At 35.5% G+C, this 26,938-nt stretch overlaps 1 protein-coding gene across 6 annotated transcripts in view; it reads right to left on the reverse strand.

Moving 5' to 3' along the window:
* Window positions 1-26,938, reverse strand: part of LOC145664022 (ral GTPase-activating protein subunit alpha-1) — a 200,320-nt gene that overhangs the window by 73,892 nt on the left and 99,490 nt on the right. For all 6 annotated transcript variants that reach the window (XM_081730314.1, XM_081730316.1, XM_081730318.1 and 3 more), the window contains 10 exons: window positions 24,036-24,147; window positions 20,065-20,187; window positions 17,467-17,716; window positions 14,994-15,197; window positions 13,610-13,738; window positions 8,384-8,524; window positions 4,811-5,007; window positions 2,928-3,026; window positions 1,240-1,395; window positions 980-1,111 (listed from right to left, as the gene is read on the reverse strand). In XM_081730314.1, coding sequence (XP_081586440.1) covers window positions 980-1,111; window positions 1,240-1,395; window positions 2,928-3,026; window positions 4,811-5,007; window positions 8,384-8,524; window positions 13,610-13,738; window positions 14,994-15,197; window positions 17,467-17,716; window positions 20,065-20,187; window positions 24,036-24,147 — 1,543 coding nt within the window. The remainder of the gene's footprint in view (window positions 1-979; window positions 1,112-1,239; window positions 1,396-2,927; window positions 3,027-4,810; window positions 5,008-8,383; window positions 8,525-13,609; window positions 13,739-14,993; window positions 15,198-17,466; window positions 17,717-20,064; window positions 20,188-24,035; window positions 24,148-26,938) is intronic.

Consider the following 26,938-nt stretch of genomic DNA (forward strand, 5'->3'; position numbering starts at 1 on the left):
ATATAATGATTACTTGTGGAGTAATTACGGGCTTATTTGATTACATACACTTTTAATCCCATGTGACATATGCAGTACACCCATTTCCAGTGTTCAGTTGACTACCACAAAAGCAAACAATGCAGCTACTTATACAGTAACCAACGTTAACGCAAGGAAATAAGTCCTACTAATGAACTCTGAAACATGTATACCGGACAACCAGGATTCCTACTTAGCTGAAGAGCACGAATTCCCTGACCTTTTTTCAGATTTTCTACGATCTAGGTCTTTATGTAAGAAAGCTTTTCCCGACCAAGAGTTCCACAGCTACTATACATGTACGTGTATATAGTGTCTGTGTATGTGGGTACAGAAATTTTGCACAACGAACTAATATTATAAAATATCCCCTACTAAATAACTGGGCAAAAAAGAGAAATGGGCTCTGAGAAATTAGAATCCGTACTTAAAATTCCTTGACTTTTACAGGATTTACAGCTTTTCATGAAATTCCCAAACTTTTCCACGACTCTACAAGAAGCTGAATTCCAAGACTTTTCCAGCTTTTCCATTTTTTTCAGATCGATGAAAACCCTGCCAACATTACGGAGGGAAATAATCGGCAAACTCTGAACACAAACTAATATATATATATATATATATATATATATATATATATATATATATATATATATATAGTGGCGTATTTAGGGGGCTTCCGGGCTTAAGCCCCCCCTCCCCGAAATCTTACTTACTATAGTAAAGTATATGAAATATCTTGCAGAATTTTCATATTTTCAGGCAAAGCCCCCCGAAATAAAATCGTAAATACGCCTCTCTCTCTCTCTCTCTCTCTCTCTCTCTATATATATATATATATATATATATATATATATAAGGAATCCTCTTTTCTGACCAAACTTCTACTGTCCACTCTCCAATTATCTAAAATTTATATAGGAATATGTTACAATTAAGAATTACTAGTTCGGCTTACCCCTTGCAACTGTAGTGACGAAACCACGGTGTTGGCAGCATGGATGAAATCAAAAAGCAACAAAGAAAAACCAGGCAGCATCAGAGAGAAGAAACGAGGACCACAGAACTTCACCAACGTATTGATCACAGCCTGTCAAAACAATTGTACATATTACTGAATATACATTTATCAAATATATGTATGTGTTTAAAAGTTAAAAGATTTAAAATCTTTTTTTAAAACTAATAAAAACAAGCCAATGTTTTCCAATTGCTTACCTGATCAGTACCCACAAGTCCAGTGTGGAGAACACGATAAAATTGAACAATATGATCTCGAGGGGGAGGAATATCCTGAGGAGTAACAGTAATACTACAAAGTAAACGGTAGGCACATAATTTTCCCCTGTGGTAGCTATCAGGTAGAGTTATTGCCTGCAATGAAAAAGACAAAAATTAACAATGCCATATTTTTTTCGAATTCTAATATATTTTTGTGAAGAAAATTCCTAATACATTTGTGACAAAAAATTGCACTCCAAACTTACACTTTATTATGCATACATAGTAAAGTTATATATATATCTTCTGTTAAATATCCTCTCCATCATTTTAGAGAAAATTGGTCATTGAAGTTTCACTGTCTTCTATTATGAATAGTGTGTGCTTCGTCTTACTTATACCACTATTTATACCTTTCATATTCTTCGATAACCCTGTTCGATTATCCGGTAAAGGCTGATGATTTTAACCCCTTAACATACCGATTATTTCTGAAAGAATGTTTCAATTTTCATCTGGTTTTATTATTGCTAAATTCCAACAATCATTGAGGGACAAATCTAATGACAACAATGAAATTATTTTTAATGAAGGCAACAATGATATACGTAGCCCTAAAATTTTCCTTTAATAAAATCTTCTCAAGTATACTCGTAGGAAACGTGGGCAATGCCCGAATATACTCGAGGTTTTATTTATTTATTTATTTTTATTTTTTATTTTATTTATTTATTTTAGTAAAAATTTAAAGCTCGAATATACTCGAGCTTTTATGTTAAGAAGGTTACCTCTGATGAAGACTAGATTATTTACTTGCGAATTTACTAGTTATTCTGACGCCAATTAAGAAAGCAGAAGTCGATTTAGCCTTATAGGACATTGTGAAAATGAGAGTAACGTACTGCGTTATTTTACAAATATCATGTAATATTTACCAAAGACCAACTATTTAATTAATAAGTTTTTTTTAAGTGAAAATGACTCTTGATTCAATAAAAAATTACTATTACTTTATTGTCGTAATACGATACTTGTTATTTGGAGTCACTTTATAAATATATACAACACAATCTCTAGCAAATTGTGCACTCAACAATTCTGCTTAAATAAACAAACACAGCAGGTTAAGAAGAGAACTTCTGTCCTGGGTCCGAGTTCCCAAGTACAATACATAAAGGAATCATTCAGAAATTAAGTTCTGTTGTTTCTCTCGCTTCATGTAATGTAATGGAACATTGTTCACTGAAGTATAAGCTTTGAGCTATGTTTCAACTCAATTGCCATCTCTGTTAAAGACATTTGTAATGCATCGCAACAAGCGTGTCATTACAGCTGATTATTTATTACATTATTTTCACTTTCTTCTATTATAAATTAATTGTTATGATTTCTCCAGGTATCCAGGGGTATCATACAAAACTCTCCCTTTACTTCAATTCCCTTCTGCCACTGGTATATCTCAATGATATATCGTTTTCAGGTGATTCTACAACAGTTTACGTAATATTAATTTTATTAATGAGTGTTGAAATTCTCAAGGAAATTGTAAGTTCTACGTTATTTTATTTGTTTTCGAATCAGAATATATATTTTCAATCTCTACAGAAATATATTAAAATGCTATCAGTCAATTATGAATAATCGAACTTATATTTTAAATGAGAATGATAGAGGTTGAGACCTACCTTGAAGCACCACGGAGCAAAGATTGTAATTGGTGGTATGAGATCAGGAGGTGGTGGAGTCGTTTGATTATCACCAGATACTCCTTGGTTCAGACGAATCTGAAATAATAAAAATAAAAATAAAAATTAATAATAATAATAATAATAATAATAATAATAATAATAATAATAATAATAATAATAATAATAATAATAATAGCAACAATTAATGGTATTGATAAAAACAGACTCACGTTGAATGTCGAACGTATAATGTTCTTTAGTAATTCTTACTTTTAGCTTTGAATGTTGTTTTGAAAATAAAGTTTTCTGCTTTCAAACTTGAAGTATAAAATTTGATATATAAAACTGAGAGCGAGATAACAGTGAAATCAAGATCCGGTGAGAATAAAATGTTATCTTTAAAACGTACTTATTCGTAAGGAAAAATATACTTTCAGCTCCTCAGAAAATATGGAATTCACTCAAAATTTCAATATTTAGTATTTAATTATTAAAAAACGAAAAAGAAAGACAGAGTGAAAACAATATAATGGTTTGGCTATAAATTCACCCATTACTTAATAGTATTGTGTTCTACATTATGAAACAGGTTAAGTAATACTATATATTTCCACTATGCGAATTATACTGTACTCCTCTATCACGGTGATGTGCAACTCCGCAATATATGGAAAACGAATTTTGTTTTACATTCTACTTTATATAGGTTATTTATGAATGATAGACTAAGGATATATATAGGAAACCTCATTCAACAACATAACATAGTGCTACACTTCTCACAAATGCTCATGTCTGGAAAAAGTTGTAAGAGAATTTATAGTGGCCTTTATTCAAACACACCTTTAATCTGATATGCAATAACATATTCCAAACCACCTAATGCTTATTATTTATAAAGCTTAAATAAATTGTGTTCAAAAATCAATGCAACATATCAAAAGATGACAAGTTTCCAGTCACATCTATTATATCAAACAATAATAGATAGGCATTATCCTGTTAAAATCAATTATTCAAAGATACACAATACTCTCCTCTAATTAAAAAAAAAAAAAAAATGCTTAGTCCTACGAAAGCACTACTGCATACATCAACAAACTGCTGCAAATGATTAGCGCAGTTAGTAACTGTAACATAACTACGAAGTATATTTACACAATACGGTAATATAATATACCTGTATCGAACACTTTATTCCTGACAAAAGACAATCCCTTTCTCCTCACTTTCCAGTCATTTTAAGTACAGTAGACTACCAAGTATCCGGTTCCCGATTATCCGGTCTAGTTTTCCTTTATTGTAATTAACTGAGGAAGGCAAGGCGTTGGAAGCGGGCGTCTGCGTGCAAAATACAAGTTGTGATAGGAAAAGAACAGCGTCCTACTCCTTGTTCATTCTTTCGTCAGTGTGTAATGGACCTTAAGACAGTACGCTTGCAGCTGTTCCTGATTATAACTGTACAGTACGTACAGCATTGTATTCGTAAGTTGTTCTTGGGGATATGCTTAATGTTCATAAAGAAATGCGTTCATAAAACTCCGGCCTATCCGGCTTTCTTGTTATCCGGCCTGCTCTTCCGGCACATTAGGCCGGATACTCTGGAGTCTACTGTATTTAAAGAAAATCTATTTTATTCATTCAAATCACTACATAAAACTGCCCTTTAATCTTCCCTATTAAAAAAAAAAAAAAAATACGGAAGAAAAGAGAAGCCTTTTAAAAGCTACTTTCCTTCTTTTATCCTTGAAGCAGCAGCTGCAGTTAGCTACTGAAATTATAAGGTGCAAAGTTATACGTATTTTCCTTAGATATGTATTCCTCTCACTTTCTAGCATTTAATCAGCGCACGCAATTAAGTTACTTGATTACATATTTACCTTTAACAACGTATCACAGAGTTCTACCAAGTACTCGAAAACCTGAGCATGTAGATTTGGATCCACTAACTGGTTCACATCACCGAGAGCACCAAGCATTCTTCGCCAAAGAACAACAGCTACGTCTGGAAGCCAACCTCTGACTGTTCCACCAGCCATCACAGAGCGTCTTTCCAGAGACGTACTATCAGACAAATCTGAGAGAAAATAAAATATGTTATCAGTTTAAAAAGCACCGAAAGCACATGTTTAAAATATTTGCATATAAACATGCTGACAGTTATCAAAATAACGGAAACATCTCAAAATTCAACTTTAATTAACATACAGCTCGATCACACGTATTATGTAGTGTAGTTTGTATTTGTCGCAGAATTCAGACATGTAACCTGCGAATCGGTCCCGGAGAAACAGAGGACTATTCTTTATGCAATGTAGCATTCAGTAGTTCAACGATAATAGAGAGGAAATATGCACTAAGTTCGATACTATAAAACTGACCGCAGATATTTAATAGTGTTCAAGTTGGGGCATTGAGTGGGCCAGGAGAGGTGATAAAGTTCAATAAAGCTCACGGCACGACTGAATAGGTCTGGCTGTGTGTAGTGGCGCAGTCATCCTGGAATTATATGTTGTTGTTATGGAACATCTGTACCATAAGATGCATCTGGTCACCTAAAATCAACATAATCACTGGTAGTAAGTAAATTATCCTTTGAGAATAAAAATCTGAGCAACGGAATACGATAAAATTGCGGTCCCACCAGCACAGAGCAGTCACGTTTAACAACAGGAAGTAGGCAGTCCGGGCCATATGCATATTTGGGTGACCACCACATATATAAACCCGGCCTGTTGTTGGGAACAAGTAGAAAGACGACTGACTGAACCCTATTATTCTCTTATAATCACTGGCCATTTATGTTTTAGATTCCTGGTACAGGGTGCGGCACGTAAAACCGGCCCGTCGTAATATTCTGGTATATTGTGTTTTAGGTAACACTTAAATAATCTACCTTCCTACCAAGAGATGGCGTGTCGAGGTCGGGTCGACTTACGTGACCTGCAGCAGTCACGTGCAGCCGCAGCCAGTGAAACTTGTCGAAACCAGTTGAGAAAAAGGCCTCGTTGTGTTAAGCCGGGTGAGTGTCAGTGTGATAATGCCGCATTCGATACCCGAGCGTGTTGCCATTGTTGAAGGGTTCATTCTCACTGGATCTTTTGTGAAAACAAAGAATTTGTTTCGGGAGAAATTTCCAGGACGTTCTGTGCCTGCAAAAAGCACCATTCAGGAATTGATTGAAAAATGGCGGCGTACAGGATCGGTTCAAAATGCTCCCAGGAACAGACGACCATCTGTCTGCACACCTGAATTAAAGATGCAGGTGGAGGAGATAATGACAAGAAGTCCTCGAAAGTCAACCAGGAGATTGAGTCAACAGATTCATGCGAGTGAGAGAAGTTGCAGACGTGTTTTAAGGGGACTGAAGTTAAAACCGTACCGGATAAGTGTTGTGCAAGAACTGAAGGAGCCTGACCTGCAGAAGAGGGTGCATTTCTGTTCATGGCTGCTGAGCAATGTTACCAGTGGTTTCTTGGATCCACTAATACTCATCATGAGTGACGAGGCGTGGTTCCACCTGTCTGGGTACGTAAATTCCCAAAACAACCGGTATTGGTCGACAGAAAATCCACACGCAATCCACCAGGTACCCTTGCATGATGAGAAGATTGGTGTTTGGTGTGCCATTTCCGCCACACGCGTTATTGGGTCCATATTCTTTGAGACGACAGTGAACAGTGACGTGTATATGGGAATCCTGGAGGAGTTTTATACACACTTGACCGAAGAGGAGCGTCAGTTATGTTACTTTCAGCAGGACGGTGCAACATGCCACACATCAGCTGCATCATTGTCCCTTGTGCATGAGATGTTTACACCAGAGAGGACAATCAGCAAAGGCTTGTGGCCTCTTCGGTCACCAGACTTGTCCACGTGTGACTTTTACTTATGGGGACTGTTAAAGGGAAGAGTGTACGAAACAAATCCACACACAATTGAAGAACTCAAGACCAGGATCCAGGATGTCGCCAATAGCATTATAACACAAGAACTGACAAGGGTATATATGAATCTCCTCAATCGTGCTCACATGTGTGTTGAAGTGGGCGGAGGACACTTTCAGCACCTGCTGTGAAGGCTGCTGTGAAGGTGAGTAGTTATATTCAATACATTACATTTCATTTATGTGTTGTAGTTAATCATATTCAATACATTACATTTCATTTTATGTGTTCACTTTACGGGCCGGTTTTACGTGCCGCACCCTGTATAATTTAGCGCTATTGCATTGGTGGCAGTGATAACAGATTTCAAAATCCGCGGAATGCGAATGATGAGACTATGCATCTTCCATCTGATTGTGATTGTAGAAAAATACGAGTTCTGAAACTCAAATGTAGAAAAATACGAGTTCTGAAAGAGGGATCACAATACCTTGCTTACGGAGCATTTTTCTGTAAACAGCTCATGAACCAACGCCAGGGATTCATTCAAAGTGTTGACATGTGGCTTAATCTTGTTGGAAATAGTAGTAGTCTTTCGTGCCAAATGTTGCAAGAAGATAAACTCCACTACTCACTATGATGGTTTCACGCCATTTTCGTACCAGATTCTAACCTCACCGTTTCGCATGTGATTCTGTTCCTCTATACCTGCCAAAGATCTCTTATATGTTCTTAACTGTCTCCGTCCGCATATATTCTTCAAATATCATAATTCGCTGCTGCACGGAGAACACCATCTTTTCCATACGACTTGTTTATCAGAATTGGAAAGGTAGGGAATTACAGTTAAACAATTGCACATCAGGCGGAACACCGGTCCGACAGAAACAGACCGCGCACGGTGCTTAACTGCGCATCGGGCGACACAATGCCCTCAGCTAGAACCACTCAGAGAATTATACACAATTATTTGCTTGTTTCTGGTATTACCTGGTTGGGCTACTTTTATGTGAGCTATAATATATTTGCCTCTACTAACAAACCAATCATAATTTATTCTTTTTGAAAACCGGAGATGTCTCCCATTTTGCACTATAAACACCTAGCCTATTGCACATATGAATCTGTACTATATCACCCCGCATATTACTCACTATCGCCCAACACATTAACAGAAGGCACACGCAGTACGTAAGCGTTCCCGTTATTTTGATAATGATCTGTATATAATCTGAAATATTTGTCCATTATAAGTACGAAAAAATGTCCGGAAAGATAGAATTACTTAATAAATCTGTATTTTATATCAGAAACATATTTTCGTAGTATAAAGTTTCACAACAGTATAAAATTAACTAAAAGCGAAATATATATTATATATATATATAATACAAATACCAACAACTAAATTTTTATAACATACCATAGAAAGAATTCCTTCCACTAACCGTTCTTTTCTGCATATAATATTCACATTAGGATATTTCCATTCCTCGTATCAAGCTGAAAGAGCAGGCAGAGAACATAACTATTTCAGGATATTAGTTATGATTATTAGCAGCTTACCTAAACTAGTACCATCTCCGCTTATCACATCAATCTGCATTGGTGAGTCTTTGATTGAATTGCTTTCAACCCCACTAGATGGTGCTGGAGAAGGAGTTCTTGTAGGACCTTCAGACTCAGAAAATTGAGTAGGAGTACAACCTGTTATAAGATTAAGAGTAATCGCATTAGTTTATTATTACTATATTACTGTGCATGCACTTTGCTTTGTTTTTAATCATTGCTTTTGCTTTAAATTTAGAATTTCATTAAAAGGAAATACCATTAACCAAAACAAGATAAAATTTACAAATTCCTTTTTCGTAGTAAATATGGGCAAAGATTGGAAAGGCTCTTCAAACTCTCAAGACGTGTACAAAATTTCCAGATGTTTCCAGGACAACTGGTTGATTTTCTCAGCTAATTGTGCTTTTCCTTTTAATCAATCGTCTATATATACAAGACAAACAAGCTTTATGGCGTGTTCAAAGGATTATGCAACCTTAGGGGGAATCATATGAACTGTTTTTACACAACCTCATGGGGAATCTTAGGAATTGTTTTTGTTTCATTCTAGGTACTGAATAACTAGCAGTCATGGGCTATATGTTGCAGCAGCGTATATTCATTGCGACAGAGTACCTCTGCACCAGCAGTTATGCTTGGACCCACAGGGCCTACACAGAGAAGTACAGAACAGATGCTCCAGACAAATCTTCTACAAAGCGGCTATACAACAAGTTCCAAGAGACAGATAGTGCAGTGGAGGCACCGAGAAGCGGTCAACCAAAGGTGTTAGAAGAATATTGATCAATGTGCAAACTCCATATGTTGTGAGTCAAAAAAAAGTCAGTGCGATGACTTTAAAAGTAGTCCAAGCTTTTCATTGGCGATGTACATGTAGCCTTGCGCATCGTTTAAAATTGTACCCATATAAAGTTAGAGAGGTCCAGCAACTGCTGCCTGAAGACACGAATGCTCGAAAAGACTACTGTCTATTGTCGTTGGTTCATGGAATCTGTAACGTCAGAAGGGAATGGCCTCAATGATTGATACTGGATATTTCAGAACTGAAAGGCAATATTCATTACTGTGTTCGTAATATCTCAGATAAAACTAACAAGGGTCTTCAGTAACATATTTGTCGTGTCCACTTGTGTGAAAAACAAAACGCCAGTCACTTGAAGCACTTAATGTAGGAACTGTATAAAATAATAAGAAATGTTTCTCTGTGAGTCTGCGGAATTTTTTGAACATGCTGTACAACATTGTTAGCGTTTAATGGGGGAAAAATTATTCAAAGGTGAGGCATATACCAATCGATGATCTCAATGAAGTAAACAAAATGATATGGGTGTGTCTAAAATCTCATGAGTAGTTTTTGAGAAAAAAAAATATTTTCGTAATCCTAAAATTTGGTACTGTACTATAATCACGCCATCTATACAGATGAAACTTACACTGAAGTGCACTACCATGAAGCTCTTCAATACAACACTACAGCACAATTGATACTACTTGCCCCGAGTGACAGCTCGCTGCGCGCACGTGGTGCTCGATGCTGCGTTGCCAGCTTTTGCGTCGGGTGTTGAAACTACACGAGTAGAACGAGTTAATTATTTCTTGTTCCATATTAACATTTACTAAATGTAGAATACTTATTTAAAAACGCACGTCTGAGAGAGACAAACATTATTGTAAATTACGTTGGCACAATGTTAAAGTACGGTAAATCCAACCATTCCTCCCTCTGACTTTATTTCTATAGGAAACTTTTACTTTCACTGCAGAAAACAGAAATTTCCATATAGCTGTAGCGAAATTACTAACATCAATACTGAACCTTGTTTATAATTACTGAACTTACGTTTGTATACCACATATCGCAAACGACGCAAACGATACGTCTTCATTTTGAACTCGTGACATATGTATTGCTATAATTTTAAAAGTTAATATATACAGTAGTAAAGAAGAAAGAGAAATGTATTTATGTTTACTGTGTGATTGGGGATACTCCCAGTGAAGAATCACGGTCACTTTCGGAGCTGGAATTAACAGATATTATCACTTCCTCCACACACTGTTCAATTCCCTCTTTATCCCATTGCTCGTCTAGGAGCTTCTTCGAATGTTGAACAACATTAGCCCAGTCTTCCGCAATGACACTATCAATTGCTTCTTTTGTAAGTCTTTCCACTTCTGCCACTGTAAATTTTTTATTTTCCCTCGCAACGTATCCTTTTACTTGCGCCCAAATATTTTCTATAGGGCTGAAGTGGGCGTGGTAGGGCGGAAGTCTTATGACCTGGTGACCCTTTTCCTTTGTTAATTCGTCCATTCTGTACAAAGGGAATTTGGGCTTGTATATGGTCATGAGTCTAATGTGTGGCCTGCATTGACCCATGTCTCATCTAACCAAACCACATTATTATAATCACATTTCTTCATAGCTCTGAGGTACCGACAACGCTAAACCACGATGTCACTTCTTTCCATCAGCACTGTGCGTTTGGAGAATTTGTTAAATTCGAACCCCAGATCTATGAGACAGCTTCTAAGCGAGAATTTACTTCTGTGGAACAAGTTTGCTTCTTTAAGGCTGGCTTGGAGCTTGCTTAATGTGGGATGCAATAGCAGCGATGTTTCCCTGGAGTTTCAAGCAGTACCTGCGATGGTCCGGGCTCGTCATTCCCTTATTCTTCCTTCTCCTCAAGTTCCTCCTCTTTCCTTATTTTTTCTTTCCCAATTCGCGCCACTGTTTTCCTGCTAATTTTAAGGGCAGCCGCTGTCCTTTCTGTAATTCGATTTACATCGATAAAAGGACCACCATTTTCTCTTTCCCACTCAAAGTATTGGCGTAGTGAACACACGATCTCGCGAGCTTGGCCTCGTAAAGCGATACCTTGTCCAATTTTTGAACATTTCTTTACAGGCGAATGAATTCTTCGTCGCCCTCGTCTTCGACGAACAGGATTTGCACTTTCTCCCGTTTCCTCCATTTCAGGGAACATACACACACACACACGCACAAAAAAAGAAGAGAGAAAGAGAGAATCAGAAGTAAATAATGCACTAAACACTGAAGTACCGTATACACGAAACACGAAATTATTCACTCAAGTAAATCTCAGTTTTATTAAATTAAATGACACAAAAGAGAACTAAAAAGAATGCTTTCAGTAACCAGCAGGTCCACTACTCAAGCTGACATCCGATTTGTTTATATTCAAACTGGCAACGTGCGAAGAGGGTGGAATGTTTACCACTGCAGAGCGAGAGAAATGAGCCACTATAATTGGCTGAACGTGCTGTTGCCGTAGAAACAGTCCTTCTTCGCTGATTGTTACGACCACGTGCAGGAAGGAAAAAAAAGGAAAGCAACTATCACACGGGACAAGATGTATCAATTGAATTATAGAACGATGACAGTACCCCGCATGATTAATTAAATATAACCTAAAATTACAATTAACTCTATTAAAACTTTTAGTTTTGTTTCATTATAATATTTTCAAAGATAACGCATACATGAATCGATAAAGCATATCGAGTGAACAAAATGACATTTTTCATAGTGAATCTGTATGCAAAGTTTTAGAAAAAAAAAATCAAGGAAAACGAATTTTTATAACGCTACAAATATGTCGTTCGTTCCCAATAATAATTGTAATAATTGAAAGTTTTTATTGTTGGAGCAAATTATATCTCTATTGTTGTTTTTTGACTAACGGTGACACACACACACACACACTTCTACACTACTTGTAACGGCATGTTAAAAGACCTTCCGTTCTAGCTATTTTACCGTCTCCATACAGTTTTTTTCTTATTTTATCATTATAGCAGAAAGCACTAACCTTACTGAACCACAAAGTCACGCCATCAACCCGACCTCACGTTTTCATCAATCAGACATTACATTTACTCAAACTCTCCCATCTACATACTTAGATTGACATTACTTTCAACATGACGCTCACATCAATCCGACATCAAGGTCACTTCATCTCACATTAACAGTCTGACCTCACTCAACTCAATCTCATACTCAGACAACATCGACAAAAACACTCACATCACTAGCTCGATATCATGATCTGAAATTTGCGCTCACTCAACTTCACGCTCAATTCATGAGTGAGGTCGAGTAAGAATAAATTACAAACTCGTCAGCACTGATCTAATGAGTTCGTGCATCTTTGATTCAGAGTAGCGCAGTGAATAGAATATTGCAACTAGCACAAACGTTCAACAGACAAATAGCAGTGTCCCATGTACACCACGTGAAGAAATTTGGCTTGTATAGTGATACATTTTCTCAAATAATATTGAAACAGGAAGTAGTAGATTTCTCCCACTTTTGGCTTTAATAAAGAGACTACAGTGGAGTTGGAAAATATTCTTGGAGTGCTTGATTGATTGCAGAAAACCGTTCTTTGCTATCTGTTTCCATTTTTACTCTATAACGATCAATCCCACTTTACTCTATAAGTGGGTTGATTTATCCCACTTCCAGTGTTAGTAGAGATTAGAGTGGAAATGAAATATATTCTTGGAGTGATTACATCTTAATGCCTGGAATACTTGGAATACTTAGAATGCTTGGAGATGGAATATATACTTGGAATGCTTAAATGATTACAAGTAGCTTCTTGCTACTTATTATGCTTTTTATTCTACAGCGATCAATGTTAAAACCGGAAATGGTTGGTTTCTGCAACTTCCGGTTTGAATTGTGTTACGAAAGAAGATGGTATCTATCTTAGAATGTTAAATCGATTCCATAAGACCGGTTTTCGCTGTCTCTTGTATTTTTTGCTCTATGTATTAATAGATCAATATTGAAACCGGAACTTAAAAGTAGATTTCTATCACTTCCATCTTTAGTATAGAATTAAGGATGGAGATTAAATGTATCCTTGGGACGCTTCATTGATTGCAAAAAAACCACCACTCGATATCTGTTACCGTTTTTGCTCTATAGTGATCAACGTAAAAACCGAAAATGGTTGGTTTATACCACTTCCGGTTTGACTACTTCGATTCGTAAGTTTTGATTCTCTATATCCTGACCAAATTTCGTGGTGATCCAGCAAGTACAGTAGTTGTGATTTTTTTTGTCTTCCGGACAAACATACGTACAGGATATATATATATAACGAGTTTTGATAAACGTAACTCCTTAAAAGGGGAAGGTAATTTCCACAATAAATGTAATCAGTTCATACTGTATATGGTTCTTACCTCTAGCACCACGAATAGAGTCCATAGATCTTGATTTTCTTTGAAGCTTAGAAGAGGTAGTTCGGTACAAACTATTCTCTGGACACGCAATTAAACGAGCTACTTCCTGCTCCACCGATGGCGGCAGCACTAGCAAAAAGGGAAAGATAAAAAAAATCGTGTCATTCAAGGCCTTCAAGGACTTAATGTAAGCACTATAATATTGCAAAGACTCGATATGTATTCAAAACAATACCACAAACACATATAAACACACACGTATTACATAAGGAAAAGGAAGAATGCCTGAAAGTTTATTTAAAAGTATAGTAAAAAACACACAACTTACATCCAAACACAGAACTGTTCAGCAAAAATAACAATTTTACATCTACGTTCAATTACTTTTCTATTTCGCTTTCTATTTCTATTATTTCTTCTAATTATTATTAATTTTCATATTTATTAACATGTGATATAGATAAAATTACTTTTGCACTTAACAATTCACTAAATCCACCGATTAAAACATTTAGAGTAGAAAGCAACAAATAAAATAAACAAAGAAAGAAAAATCCTGCAAAAGAGACAGTGAGTTGCACAAAAATGATTTTATTTGTGCTTCATAGTCGATGCCTCACATAATACAGGTGATTCATGCTGTAGCAGGGGAATGGGACAATCATGTATGACGTCATGAGGCATAACTAATGTCTGCTGGTAAAATGCCAAAACTACAGTGTCACAAGGAAACCCCAGGGATGGATCTGATTTAATGTAGTGGTGTGTTGAATAAGAACAATGGTGAAAAGTCTTGATTCAGAGAAGTCTATGGCTTGGAAAGTCGGTCGGAAAAGGATAAGCAATAAAAACTATGAACTAATATATTACTGCTCTATAGAATTTACTTTTTCGTATTCTTTGTTCCAGAATTCCTCTGCAGTTTTTATTTACAAATCTTATTGCACAGTATTTCTTGAGTGTGTGTAAATGTTTCAAGTTAAAATATTTCTGTTGATTTGGGTATCATCATCAGTTTATTCAAGACCGTTCAGTTCAAGACCGTTAACTGAATATTAATTCAAGATCGTCAATTGAGTATTTGTTATTTGTAATATTACTTAGAAGTAAATACCAACCACGTTCATTACCCATAAATTACGAAGCGAAGACAATGCCATTATTGAACTGCAAATTTCTTCCATCACTTTTATTCTACTAAATGAACAAGCAGTAACTTTCTTTCACATAGCAACAAGTTTTCTTTACATACGCTGAGGAAGAAGTGAAGACTGTGTCGAAACTGTTCAAAGATTTTGTGTTTTTGGATGTTTTCACGTATGAGATTTTTTATTTATTGTTCATAGATATGCCTCCCACTATATCAATTCATACTAATTCTTACCTGGTATGACAACAGTATTACTAGGAGGTTGTGAATGTGGCTCTCGTAACTTTCCTTTTGATTTCACAGATAAGTTGCTTTCACTAACGCTACGCGGTATCGATGAACGAGTATGAGAAAAACGTGGACTTCCCATGCGAACGAAGTTTTCTCCGGAGCTCTGTCGTTTTCTTGGGCTTCCCTGGCGAAATGATCCATTACCATCTGAAAATGCAAAAACAGTGTTAAATGATATATGTCTTGCACACATCAAATAAGTAAAAATAATAGAAAAAGTCACCCAGATTCTCCCTGACATTTTCTTCTAATAACCACCGCAATGTTTAGTAAATTTTAATAACCACCGCAATGTTTAGTAACTTTTACTTAAAGGTTACTGTAATTTTACCTAATGACTGGAGTTGTTCTATCAGTTATTAGTATGGATAAAATTTCACATGTTTTAGTAGACAAATGTTCTTTTCATTCTCTATAGTGTGTGTATGTGCTGGATGGGTATGTTATGCACTTTAATACTTTATTTATCTTCAGCATCCTTTTCCTATATACTTCCAAAAATCTATATTGCATATAAGAAATAATACAGTAAAACCTGTTAACTTGGCAACCTGCGTAATTTGAGTTAATTTTTTTGGAGAAGTTGCATTTTCTTGTAAATTATAAGTTGACCACCTGTGTACTTTACAATCTGGAAACATGAGAAACAACATTCGAATGTATGCATGATCTTCTCCAAAATATCCTTTATTGTCCTTGTTTAAAAAGGTCAATTACCCAACAGTAGAAAAGGATAAAACTGATCAAAACATGCAGATGATGGTACTTTTTTTATGCACCGAGGCTAGGGAACATGGTGATGTTGAGGTAGATGATAACGGTAGAATGACGAAAGTGGAAGGAAACGGGAGAACCTCGAGAAAATCCACGCACACGACTTTATCTACCACGAAGTCTACTTCAAGGGAGCTGGGATCGACGCGTCCGTGGACCCCGTTTTCTGTCTATTGTCGGCAAATGTATGAACCATCATTAGGCCTTTCATTTATAGTCTACAGCTGCAAAATATGGTAGTCCAGTCCATACGGATTTAATAAACTACGAGTAATCCTGTTTTGTTCATGTATTCGAAGCACTTTCCTTCTGGGAAACACTAGAAGACTACTACAAATGTTAAACGGCTTCATGCCGTTACGTATTAAAACAAAAAAAAAAAAAAAAAAACAGAGAAAACAAAAAAGAGAGAGAGAGAGAGATCTTTCTTCCATCTATCGGTATTGGTGGAAGAGGTAAAACAAATATATTGTAGCGCTTCGTAGGCTATTAGTATGTGAATTCCAACATTGCAATTTCAGGCAAAAATAATTTTCACTATAAATTACTTATAAAGAGAAAATAATATACAGACAACAATGAGTTACTGCAGTACTAATACGTATATTATAATCTATACTAGTTTTTACACCAAAATAACTTATTTTTTTAAAGTTATCCCGTTTAGGTAGGACCAACGGTGTCCAACACAGATAAAGTTTCAATGAATGTATGAAATAAATACTTCAGATGTACTAAGAGCTTTTATCTAGTACATTACTACTAAAGAAACTAAACTGATGCATGATAACTATTACGTTAAACTCAGGAATGCGTCTCAATATTTATACATGCCAAAATAATTAAGCAAAGCCCTACCTTCGTCAGTTTCACGATTTTTTTATTTATTTTTTTTTATAAACAGTGATGTTTTAATACAATTTCACTGCTTCAATTGTATAATGAAAAATGTTTCCGGTATGGTTAAGCTTACCTATTAACACTACGTAAACAAAATACATAAGACTATATATCATGACGGATAGATTGTATAACAAATATAAAAGCTTCGAAAATACAAACTATATACTACAGTAATGATATTTTATTATTTAGATTTTTTTTCTTTTTTTTAAAACTTTTGTTATCAGTAGCCATACTATACCGGTTTAAAAAATCACAACATTAATAAGTGACTGCAACCCGAACATTTGTGTATTTGAAGCAATTATATTTGCTACAAACTGTCCATTATGATAGTGTAAGCTTAATCATACCTCCAAAGTTCTTTCGTTACATAATGGATACCATGAGATTCGATTAGAACAGCAGTGTTTATTTTTGTAAAAAGAAAGAAAACCTATCAGAAAAGTGGGAGTTTCCACTGAAAATTTCGGCTTCAATAAACATTTAGACGCATTCCTAAGTTTAACTTAATAGTATATTTCTATTATATTGGATCAGTGTGCTAAAGTATGTATATAAGAAGGAATGTTTATCTGATTTCTGTCAATATACAAGTAGTGTTGGTCCTGAAATATCAGTCAAAGGTCATCTTCAGGGACGAAAACAACACGAATCAAATAATAGAAGTACTAAGAGTAGACAAACATAAAAATAAAGCTTGTGCACTTAATGGTTAGTCAATCACTACTGTTCTCACCTGGTGCCGAAAATCCTGCACCGCCAACGCTTCCCGTGTCTTCTGTTTGCATAGAGCTCGGCTGAGACCTTTCTTGTTGTACTTCACTTACTTGTCGGCTGCATGATATACTCGGCCGCTGATCAAGAGGCCCCTGTTTTCCTCTTCGCTTCTTAGCTTTCTGTTCTGTCAGTCTATCCAAGGGAAGATCCGTCAGATCTAGATTATATACATGCCTTGCAAGTACTCTCGTCAACGTCTCTAATGTTTTCTGTGGAAATCAGAAAGAGAGATCAACAATGCATCTATTAAAATACAAATATACGGAAAAATCGTGACGAGACAACAGCAAATCATCTATTTGGTAATCAAACTTAACGCCAGGTTATATGCTACAAGATTACTATAAACAATTTAATCTTGAGAGATATGTCGGTAGGCATATTAACAATTTAATTTGAAATAAAATAACGTGTTATAATATTGGTGACTGAGACGACAAGAACTTAACTCTTCGGCTTAAAAAAACCTCGTAATAAAAGCGGGAAAAAATGGAAAGAAACCTACTACACGTTCGCTATAATGTACCAATGCTTACAACTATTTCTAAGCAATATATTTAAACATTCAAATGAATATATTTCTGTTTTTCACCTCAAATAGTATTTATTTTATATTACGTGCTGCCCTTAGTAAGAAAATGGAAGTTATATATACAGATATGATAAGAATGTGCCACAGAAAAATATCACCTTAATGAATTCCAAAATTTCGAAGCAATTTCGGAGCTGCAGTTCCTGTTCTGTTATTTACTTGCATTCTTGGCAATATGCTACTACCATGGACTTTATAAAACAATTTTTCTTTTACTTTTTTTTTTTTTTTTTTTTTTTTTTTTTTTTTTTTTTTTTTTTTAAAGTAATTTTACAATAATAAGAATGAAATACATATATGAACTCTTTCTACTTTTGGAGTATTTACTCCATAGATATGCTTTGTCATCTTGCACGAATCTATTACCAATGTTCTTTAAAAAAACCTGACTTATTCGAACAAACTATGATGTACAAATGAATTCTAATTCTAGAAACATAGTTTCCCACGAATATTATTGTTGGGAAATTAGCAAGACGTGTTAAGTGTGTTAGTATTGGCAATATAAAAACAAATTAAAAAAAGAAAGAGTTGTATTCACTGTGCGTTATGTTCGTTGATGTGACTTTTGCAGGAGTATACTAATTATTTGTTTATATTGCCTAAATTTTATGTATATGTTTATATTGATAGCATTTTAAATCGTATTTGGCATTAAAGTATATGTCCAGTAGTACATTTTAATAATGATTTATTTGCAGAATTGATTTATAATTAATACATGAGAATGTGAGAATATTTATGTGTAGTTAGGCCTATTTAGGAAGCCTAGCGTTATAAGTGAAAGATATGGCTAAAGCGTACAATGCAGCACTCACCACAAAAATTAATTATAGTTATAACAATTATATTTATTACTACCTGTATTTATGGCATCTAAATACTTGTGAAAAGAAACAAGATTTGTTTACAACCATAATCTCTCCTCACTCTACGCATCTTTGTCATTATCAGTAATAATAGTTGAAACTTGTTGTACGAGGGTTCAAAAGAACTTGAGAAGCAGGGAAAGTGTTCGTGCCGCTGACAGCACTGTTATATCTCCTGTTTATTTCAAGAGTGACGTAACTCAAAAATAGCCCTTATAGACTTATGGGTAGAAAATGAGAGCTAATCTTGATGTATATCTCTGGTAAAAAATTCACAGATGTGCTTTCAAAACTGGGCGCTAGAGAACATCACCGCGTTTCAGAACTTTCAAACGGTTCTCCTAAAAAGTCAGGAATTTTGAGTTATGTTACTCCTGAAATAAACAGGCGATATTTGCTGTTTCCCCACTTCCCAGCAAGTTTACGCGCACCTCGCTGGGACGCTCAGTGTTGGCTTGGCAGCCGTTTGCACTGGACCTTCAACTTGGCGCTACCGCCCAGTGTGAAGTTCGCACTGTTATTCGGTTTTTGAATGCAAAAGACGTTAAACCGATTGAAATTTAACGCCAACTGACAGAAGTGTATGGCGACTCGTGCATGAACGTCAAAACGTCCGCAAGTTGTGTAGGGAGTTTTCAGCTGGTCGTACTGAAATTCATGAGCAAGAAAGGAGCGAGAGATCGTAAATTTCTGTCGAGAGAGTCGCGAAGGTTGAGCAGACCAGTGATTAATACTTGTTTCCTAAGCTGAAAGATGAGGCTCAACGCTTCTTCAAACCAATTTGAGTTGCTACTATATGGGCATACAAACACTGCTACAGCACCTACAAAAATTTATCGACCGAAATGGAGATTCTGCAGAAAAATATATAAACTTCAAAACGATGTAAACATTATTGAAAATACACGTTTCTTTGTATTTTTGAAAAATAGGATACCTTACTTTTGGGATTACCTCCGTACTATATTCCAGGAATTTAACGGAACTTTTTTATGTATTCGTATACATCAATGGTTGTTAATAGCGAAATAAACTTATTTTCGTTATTGTCTATCTATATAAAGATGATGTCAACACTGATATTAGTGATACTTACCGCCCACTCTCTAATAAGCTCTTCCCATTGTGTCAGAGATGAAAGTACATGAAGAAACTGATCCCACAGCTCAGATGAAATAACTACATTTAAATTAGCCTTAATCCACGTGACAATTAAAGTCTGTTAAGGAAAAAAATGTTTGTATTAATTTTTTAAGTATTTTTGTTCAGACACTGCAAACTTACTTTTTACACAATTAAACTGTACAATACTATTATTTAAATTATTTCATATGAATCAGGTAAGCACCAGTACACACAGAACAATGATTGAATAAGACAATGAAGGATGATCTGAACCAGCAATCAAGCATCCATGCCAATCCATTGGTTAGGTTTAGGTTCGATTACATGAGTTAAAATCATTATTTATTTAGTTTTAGTTTTGAATACTCAGAAAATGAAATACGAAATCTTATAACTCTGTAACATTTTCAAACGCAGTAGCAATTAAAAACAACCTTATTATATTTCGAGCATCAGTGATTAGAAAATAGCATACACTGTAGTGTATTAAAATTATAACTCCACAATTATTGTAATTTGTAAATATTTAAATTTTGATTCTGTAAATTTATGTAAATATTTTAAGTCTAATTCAAATACCGGTACAAAATCACCAACTGCCAAAACCATTAAGTAATTTTAATAAATTAAATCAAAATTCTTTCCAAAATCTGATTCAAATTATTGAAACAAACCCAAAACTTATTTTATTCTACCAAACAAACACACAAAACTGTCAACAAAAAATATATTACAAAATATATAAAATGCAATCCAACAGTTCAATTCTCAGTTAAAACTAACACAGTAAGATCTCTCGTATCCAGCAATGTCAATACAAGGGCATTTCCGTATTCTTTGTCGATTCACCTTAGGCAGGCAAACCCAAAACGAACGCTTCAAACAGTAACTTACTCTAAGCGACTCGTTGAGTAAGAAAGATCATATGAGTTCTTTTGTACGCTACGTGACTGGAACTTACGCCGACAAACTCCATTCGTAAATAGTTCAGCGTATGCCGCTATACTGAGTTTACAGACGGACTGTAGAATCTTTGTTCACACGGTACCACTATGACAACTCCCGCAAACGCAACAACTATCTCACGCTTAAATTAAAATTTGGCTTGCTGGAGAAAATGGAGAGAGGAGTCAGCACATCGAAATTTATTAACTTATTTATATATAGTATATCCAATTATCCGGAAACGGTTACATCCCGTTGTTGCCGGTTACGAGAGATCTTACTGTATCTTCTAATCTTTACAAAATTATTACGTATACACTAGTCTTGGAACTGTATTGAATAAATATTTCGCAATAGTTTATTAATTTACGTTCCTAGAACAAGAATCATATGAATAGCATCTGTAATCAAAAATACGTACATAATATTGTTGGGTACCTCGGACCAGATCTGCGTGACATCTCCCATGCAGAACATTGGCTTTACCCTATTTATTTTGGTAGTGCCACTTGCGAAGATACTGAACTACTTGTACTTCTTATTTTTTCGCCACTACCACATCGTACAACAAATGCACAATTTTGCGCCAATTGTTAAACAGATTCAATTACTTACGACATTTGAAGTAAAAAAAAAAAAAAAAAAAAAAAAAACAGTGAAAAATACTTTCTAAAGTTCAAACCCAATTCACAAATCATTTCAGAACGGCAAGATTGCAGAAAACTTGCTAATACTTGACTATGCTCAAGAAAGAGAATGTTTGAAAATATAGTACGTATATTTTTTTACATCGTAGTGCACTTACGTGAAACATTCAAGTGCTCTAGCAGTAGTTAAAAGTTTCTTCATATCCTCAAATGTTGAATCAGAACCGTGGCGACTTACTAGGGATGATTCCATTTCGGGACCAAACATCTTGCAAAAACCTATATATCGTCTGAGAGCTCTTGTCAAAAGAAGTATGAAACCGTTTTCAAAGCACGGGCAAACCCGCACCCTGATCCTGTAAGGGGCCAGTTTGTTGGTGTTTGTGACCCTATGTATTGCATATTCGACAGAAGTGAAAATGAATGTTACGATGCATCACGCGTAAGCGCCTGAGCCCATCATGTTCCTTTTTCGCTCACTGCTAGAACGTAACTGGGGCAAGAGTTTGATAATCTCTCTTTGCACCCACACGCACCCATTTAGTCAGTGTTGCCAACCATTGTAAATACAATGTGGCAGATGGTTTATGTTCCACTGGATATATATCCATGAAACGTGAAATAAACATCATTCGTCACTAAAAAAAAAAAATATATACTGTGGACGTATTTCTCCTCCAAGGAGCCCAGTTTGTCAGTGTTACCAACCAACTGTAAAAATGAGAAGATGTAAAGCAGGTTTCGTAAGATGAGACGTTTATGCACCAAGATTGGCAGAAACATCACACGACATTATAGTAAAAATACGTTGAGTGTGACCGTATTCCAATCATTCTAGGTTGTCAGTGTTGCCAACCAAATGTAAACATCACAATGTTGCAAATAGGGTGCGTGCCATTGAGCGAATATAGAACAAATATGACAAAAGCAGCATTGGACAATGGAAAACATAGTGTGAGTGTGCCCAAGACCCCAATTTGGTAGCGTTGCTAATCATTTTAAAATATATTTTCTCGAAAGGTTGCTTGATCATTGCATGCATAGAGACAAAACTTGGCATAAACATCATTCGACACAACAGCAAACATTCTATGGTTGTTACCATTCCCCAAGCACCCCAATCTGTCAGTATTGCTAACGTTTTCAAAATGGAAGTTCTTCAAATAGTAGTATACTAGCTTCGTGGTATTTTTATATTGCCTAATGGTATGAATATTATTTTGTGTGATGTTTCTGCCAAGCTTGGTGCATAAATGTCTCATTGTACGAAACCTACTTTAGGCCCCTACACCTTCTCATTTTAACAGCTGGCTGGCAACACTGACAAACTGTGGTCCCTGGAAGAGGAATACGTCCACAGTATATGTTTTCTAGTGACGAATGATGTTTATTCCAAATTTCATGGATATACATCCAGTGGTACACAAACCATCTGCCACATTGTATTTACAATTCGTTGGTAACACTGACCAAATAGGTATGTCTGGGCGCAAAGAGACATTATCAAACCCTTGCCCGAGTTACGTTCTAACAATGAGCGAAAAATTAACACAATTACAAGTGATGCATCGTGACATTCATTTTTACTTCTGTCGAATATGCAATACATAGGGTCACAAACACCATAAAACTGGCCCCTTAAAGAGTCAGGTTGCGGGTCTGTCCGTGATTTGAAAACGGTTTCGTACTTCTCTTGGCAAGAGCTTTCAGACGATATATAGGTTTTCCCCAGGTACTTGGTCCCGGAATGGAATCATCCCTAGTTAGTGGTAGAGTTCTTATTTCTGGTGCGTGGGGTCCCTACATCGATTTTAGCTCCCGCTAAAGGGGCTTTGTGGTGGACGTGTCATTCAGTAATGACAAGTATGTGGGCTTTCTCGGGTTCTCCTGATTCCTCCCATCATTTCGTTTATTATCATTCTTACTGTCTCCCTTAGGTTTAGAGCATTATCACGGGTCGTTAAAATAATTTTTAAGAAGTTGAATAGGGAATCCTTCACTTTTTTCACCTTCAACCCTTCAAAAAATGCTCACATTCTAAAAAGTTGTTTATAGGACCAAGTTGGTAGTAGAATTTGAAATATAGTATTAAAGATTTTTTTTAATGTTTACTTTGCTACAATTCTCTCATCAAGTAACGATATATATATATATATATATATATATATATATATATATATATATATATATATATATATATATATATATATATATATATATATATATATAATATCTAAAAGAGAAGAGAATACTCAAGATTTTCTGAGCAGACCTATAACATTATCTACTTCCTAAATCACACTTTCGTTATTTAAAAAACAAACAAAAAAAATCATCAGTGAAAGATTACCTGAAATATTGCAGGAGCCAGCTTCCCACCTAGAGTTTCCTCCTTCCGTTTTGGTGGAGTTTTACTCAAGATTAACGATGTTATCTGAAGAAGCACCAATAACAACTGTTCCCTGTAAAGATAAGAAAAATTCCACAATTATATTCAGTTTCTCTCAAGATGTTTAATTATATATATATGTAATTCTTCAATAGAATTTATAACAAGATAATTTTCCTTTGCTCTTCTATCTCAAGAAGTCTAAACTCCAATATTTCTGCATACTTTTTTTTTTATTATTCATGAACTTCAAACATATTTTGATACTCCCTGCCTTCAAAACACCTCATAGAACACATATATTAGTTGCTTTATTATATACCATTCTGCCCAGGCAGCAGTGACGACGCCAGAGGGGGGCAAGGGGGGCGAGCGCCCCCCTAGTAGCTACTTCTGCCCCCCCAGACTCCTACAATCTTTAAACATTCTACATGTAGTATTTTATATCAGTATCATAACCAATCTCATTGTCAAATTGTAATCTACTTTCCATGCATTTACTATGTGGCAGATTAGTCCTCAAGCTTTCTTCTTTGAGCGTCTGGGTATGCACGCATATTTCTGTTTTCTAATTTAGCGCATTTTCAGGTAAATTTTAGTTATACTTCTTTCTTATGATTTTTATGTAATTATCGTGCCTAGCGAACAATAGTAGATATGGTCGACTTGTTTTCTTCTCATTGGATCAACTTCAACTTCGATTGGAAATAAAAGAAAGGTAAAACCAGTTACGTAGCTTGTTTTAGGCCTATATATATTCAAGTTTGAAGTTTTCAGTTTCATATTTTGTTTTATATAAAGGTTCTACACTTCTTTTTTCTGAAACATTATTCTTGGCTTTCAATATTCAGAGGATGTGCTTATAACAGCTTAGTTTGCAACTATCAGGGCTTAATTTTTTGAAGGGGATAAAAAGAGTTGTGTTTTCCCTTCCTGCAAATGATAATAATAAATTTATGTAATTAAATTGATTCCCAATAAAACGTATTGTCAGAGTGCTATCTTTCGTTAGTAATTGGTATATACTAGTGCTCGCTTACTTATTTTGTTTCAAAGTACTGACGTGACGTCTACCATATTGACTAGGAACTGCTGAAAAATTCGTAGCCCAACCCAGAAGGAGTGCACGTGGAATAGTGAAATTTTACTTCTTCTACACTTCTCCCAGAGTCAATATACTACCTTGTACAGTGCTCCAGTTTTTGCAGAAAAGTTAAAAAACCTGAAGATTTCCTCGCACCACTGTTCGTAGCATTACCCCTATCAGATCTAAAATGGCGTCCTTTCAAGTGTTATTTAAGTTTGGGAAATAAGTACATGTAATAGTTAGACGGAGCTAAATCTGCGGAATAAGAATGATGATCTAGAAATTGAAATCCTAGATTATGCAGTGTCAATTGTGTTCGCAGGGGCTTGATGGACAGGTGTATTCTCCTGAATTAACAGAATTCCTTTCTTTTCATTTTCCGCGGTGTTGAACTTTGAATTTTTCTTTCAGTTTTGTAAGTAATGTAGAGATACTGGATTAAATATCTGACCGTTGCGGAGGTAGTCTATGAGTAGGACTCCATACTTATCCCAGAAGAATGTTGCAGTTTCTCAACCTACTTCTGTGTCTTGAACTTCTTGGGGCGAGGGAGAAATGAGTGCTATTACTCCATTGACTGTTGTTTCGTTTCAGGATCACAGTGGTACAACCATATTTCATCTATGGTTACTATTCGTGAGCGAAATTGATCAGCATTACAGTCAAATTGGAAGAAGACTTCTATTAATGCCGCCACTGTTTCATTCTCCTGACAGATTTTTTGAGAACCCATTATGCCGAGAACTTGCGCATACCCAAGCCATTCTGAATTATGCTACCGACGAGTTCCAAAGAAATGCCCAGAACTGAGAAAGCGGGGTGCATCCAGACCTCTGACTATAATAAGTATATCGTGAGTTTACTATACATTTTAAAAACTATATAAATAATAGCTTAAATTATTTTTGTCACTCAAAAACTGAGGTGGCCTAGGCCCTCTGGCCCCGGGCTATACCCACCACTGGCTGAAATGCTGCAATTTTCAAGAATAATGTCACAAATCTAGCCCGTAGATTTTTATATTTATCTGACTTTCATACTAGAAGCACAAGATCACAAGATAATTTCTTGCTCTCCATACCCAGTCACAATTCTGATTCATACTCAAAATCCTTCACAGTAAGTACTACACGCCTCTGGAACAGTTTACCTCAATTAACACACAACGTTTCCACAGTTGCCAAATTTAAAAAATCTGTAAATTCCCTTCTCTTAAGTAAAGATAAGGATACTGGTAGCACATGAGGCATCTTCGTTTTACCAGACTATTAATAACCCACATATGAACACACAACCAATAGGTAACCTATGCTAATTTGTACAGCTTATATATTCATACTTCTTTTACCGCTATAGGCAATATGCAATTTAGGTTTTCTCCATGTTATTTTGTTTCCTCTATTGTATGTTATTTTCAATTTTTGTTTTTGAAGTGTTTAACCATTTTTTTTATTTTAAGTAGTATATTCTCTTTTTATGTGGTTCAGTACTTTTCTTATTGTAATTGTTAATATTTTCTATATATTGGTGCTTTAAAAAAAAAAAAAAAAAATACATAATGTATGCACGTGGTTAAGTGCTCGGAGAAGGCTGCAGAACTTCGCCACGTAAAAGAAGTCATAAATAAATAAATAAATTGCATCCATGATTTTAGGTAATCATCCTGGATGTAAAGCATAATTTGTTGAGAAATAGCCATGTTTATACTAAGCCACTTCTTCACCACTGTCTATAACGGAGGACAGTCCCGTGGTGTTTCACTGATTTCCTAATTAAT

Source organism: Thermobia domestica, chromosome 11, assembly GCF_964235325.1.
Source record: "Thermobia domestica chromosome 11, izTheDome1.hap1.1, whole genome shotgun sequence".
In the NCBI taxonomy this organism is placed as follows: Eukaryota; Metazoa; Arthropoda; class Insecta; order Zygentoma; family Lepismatidae; genus Thermobia; species Thermobia domestica.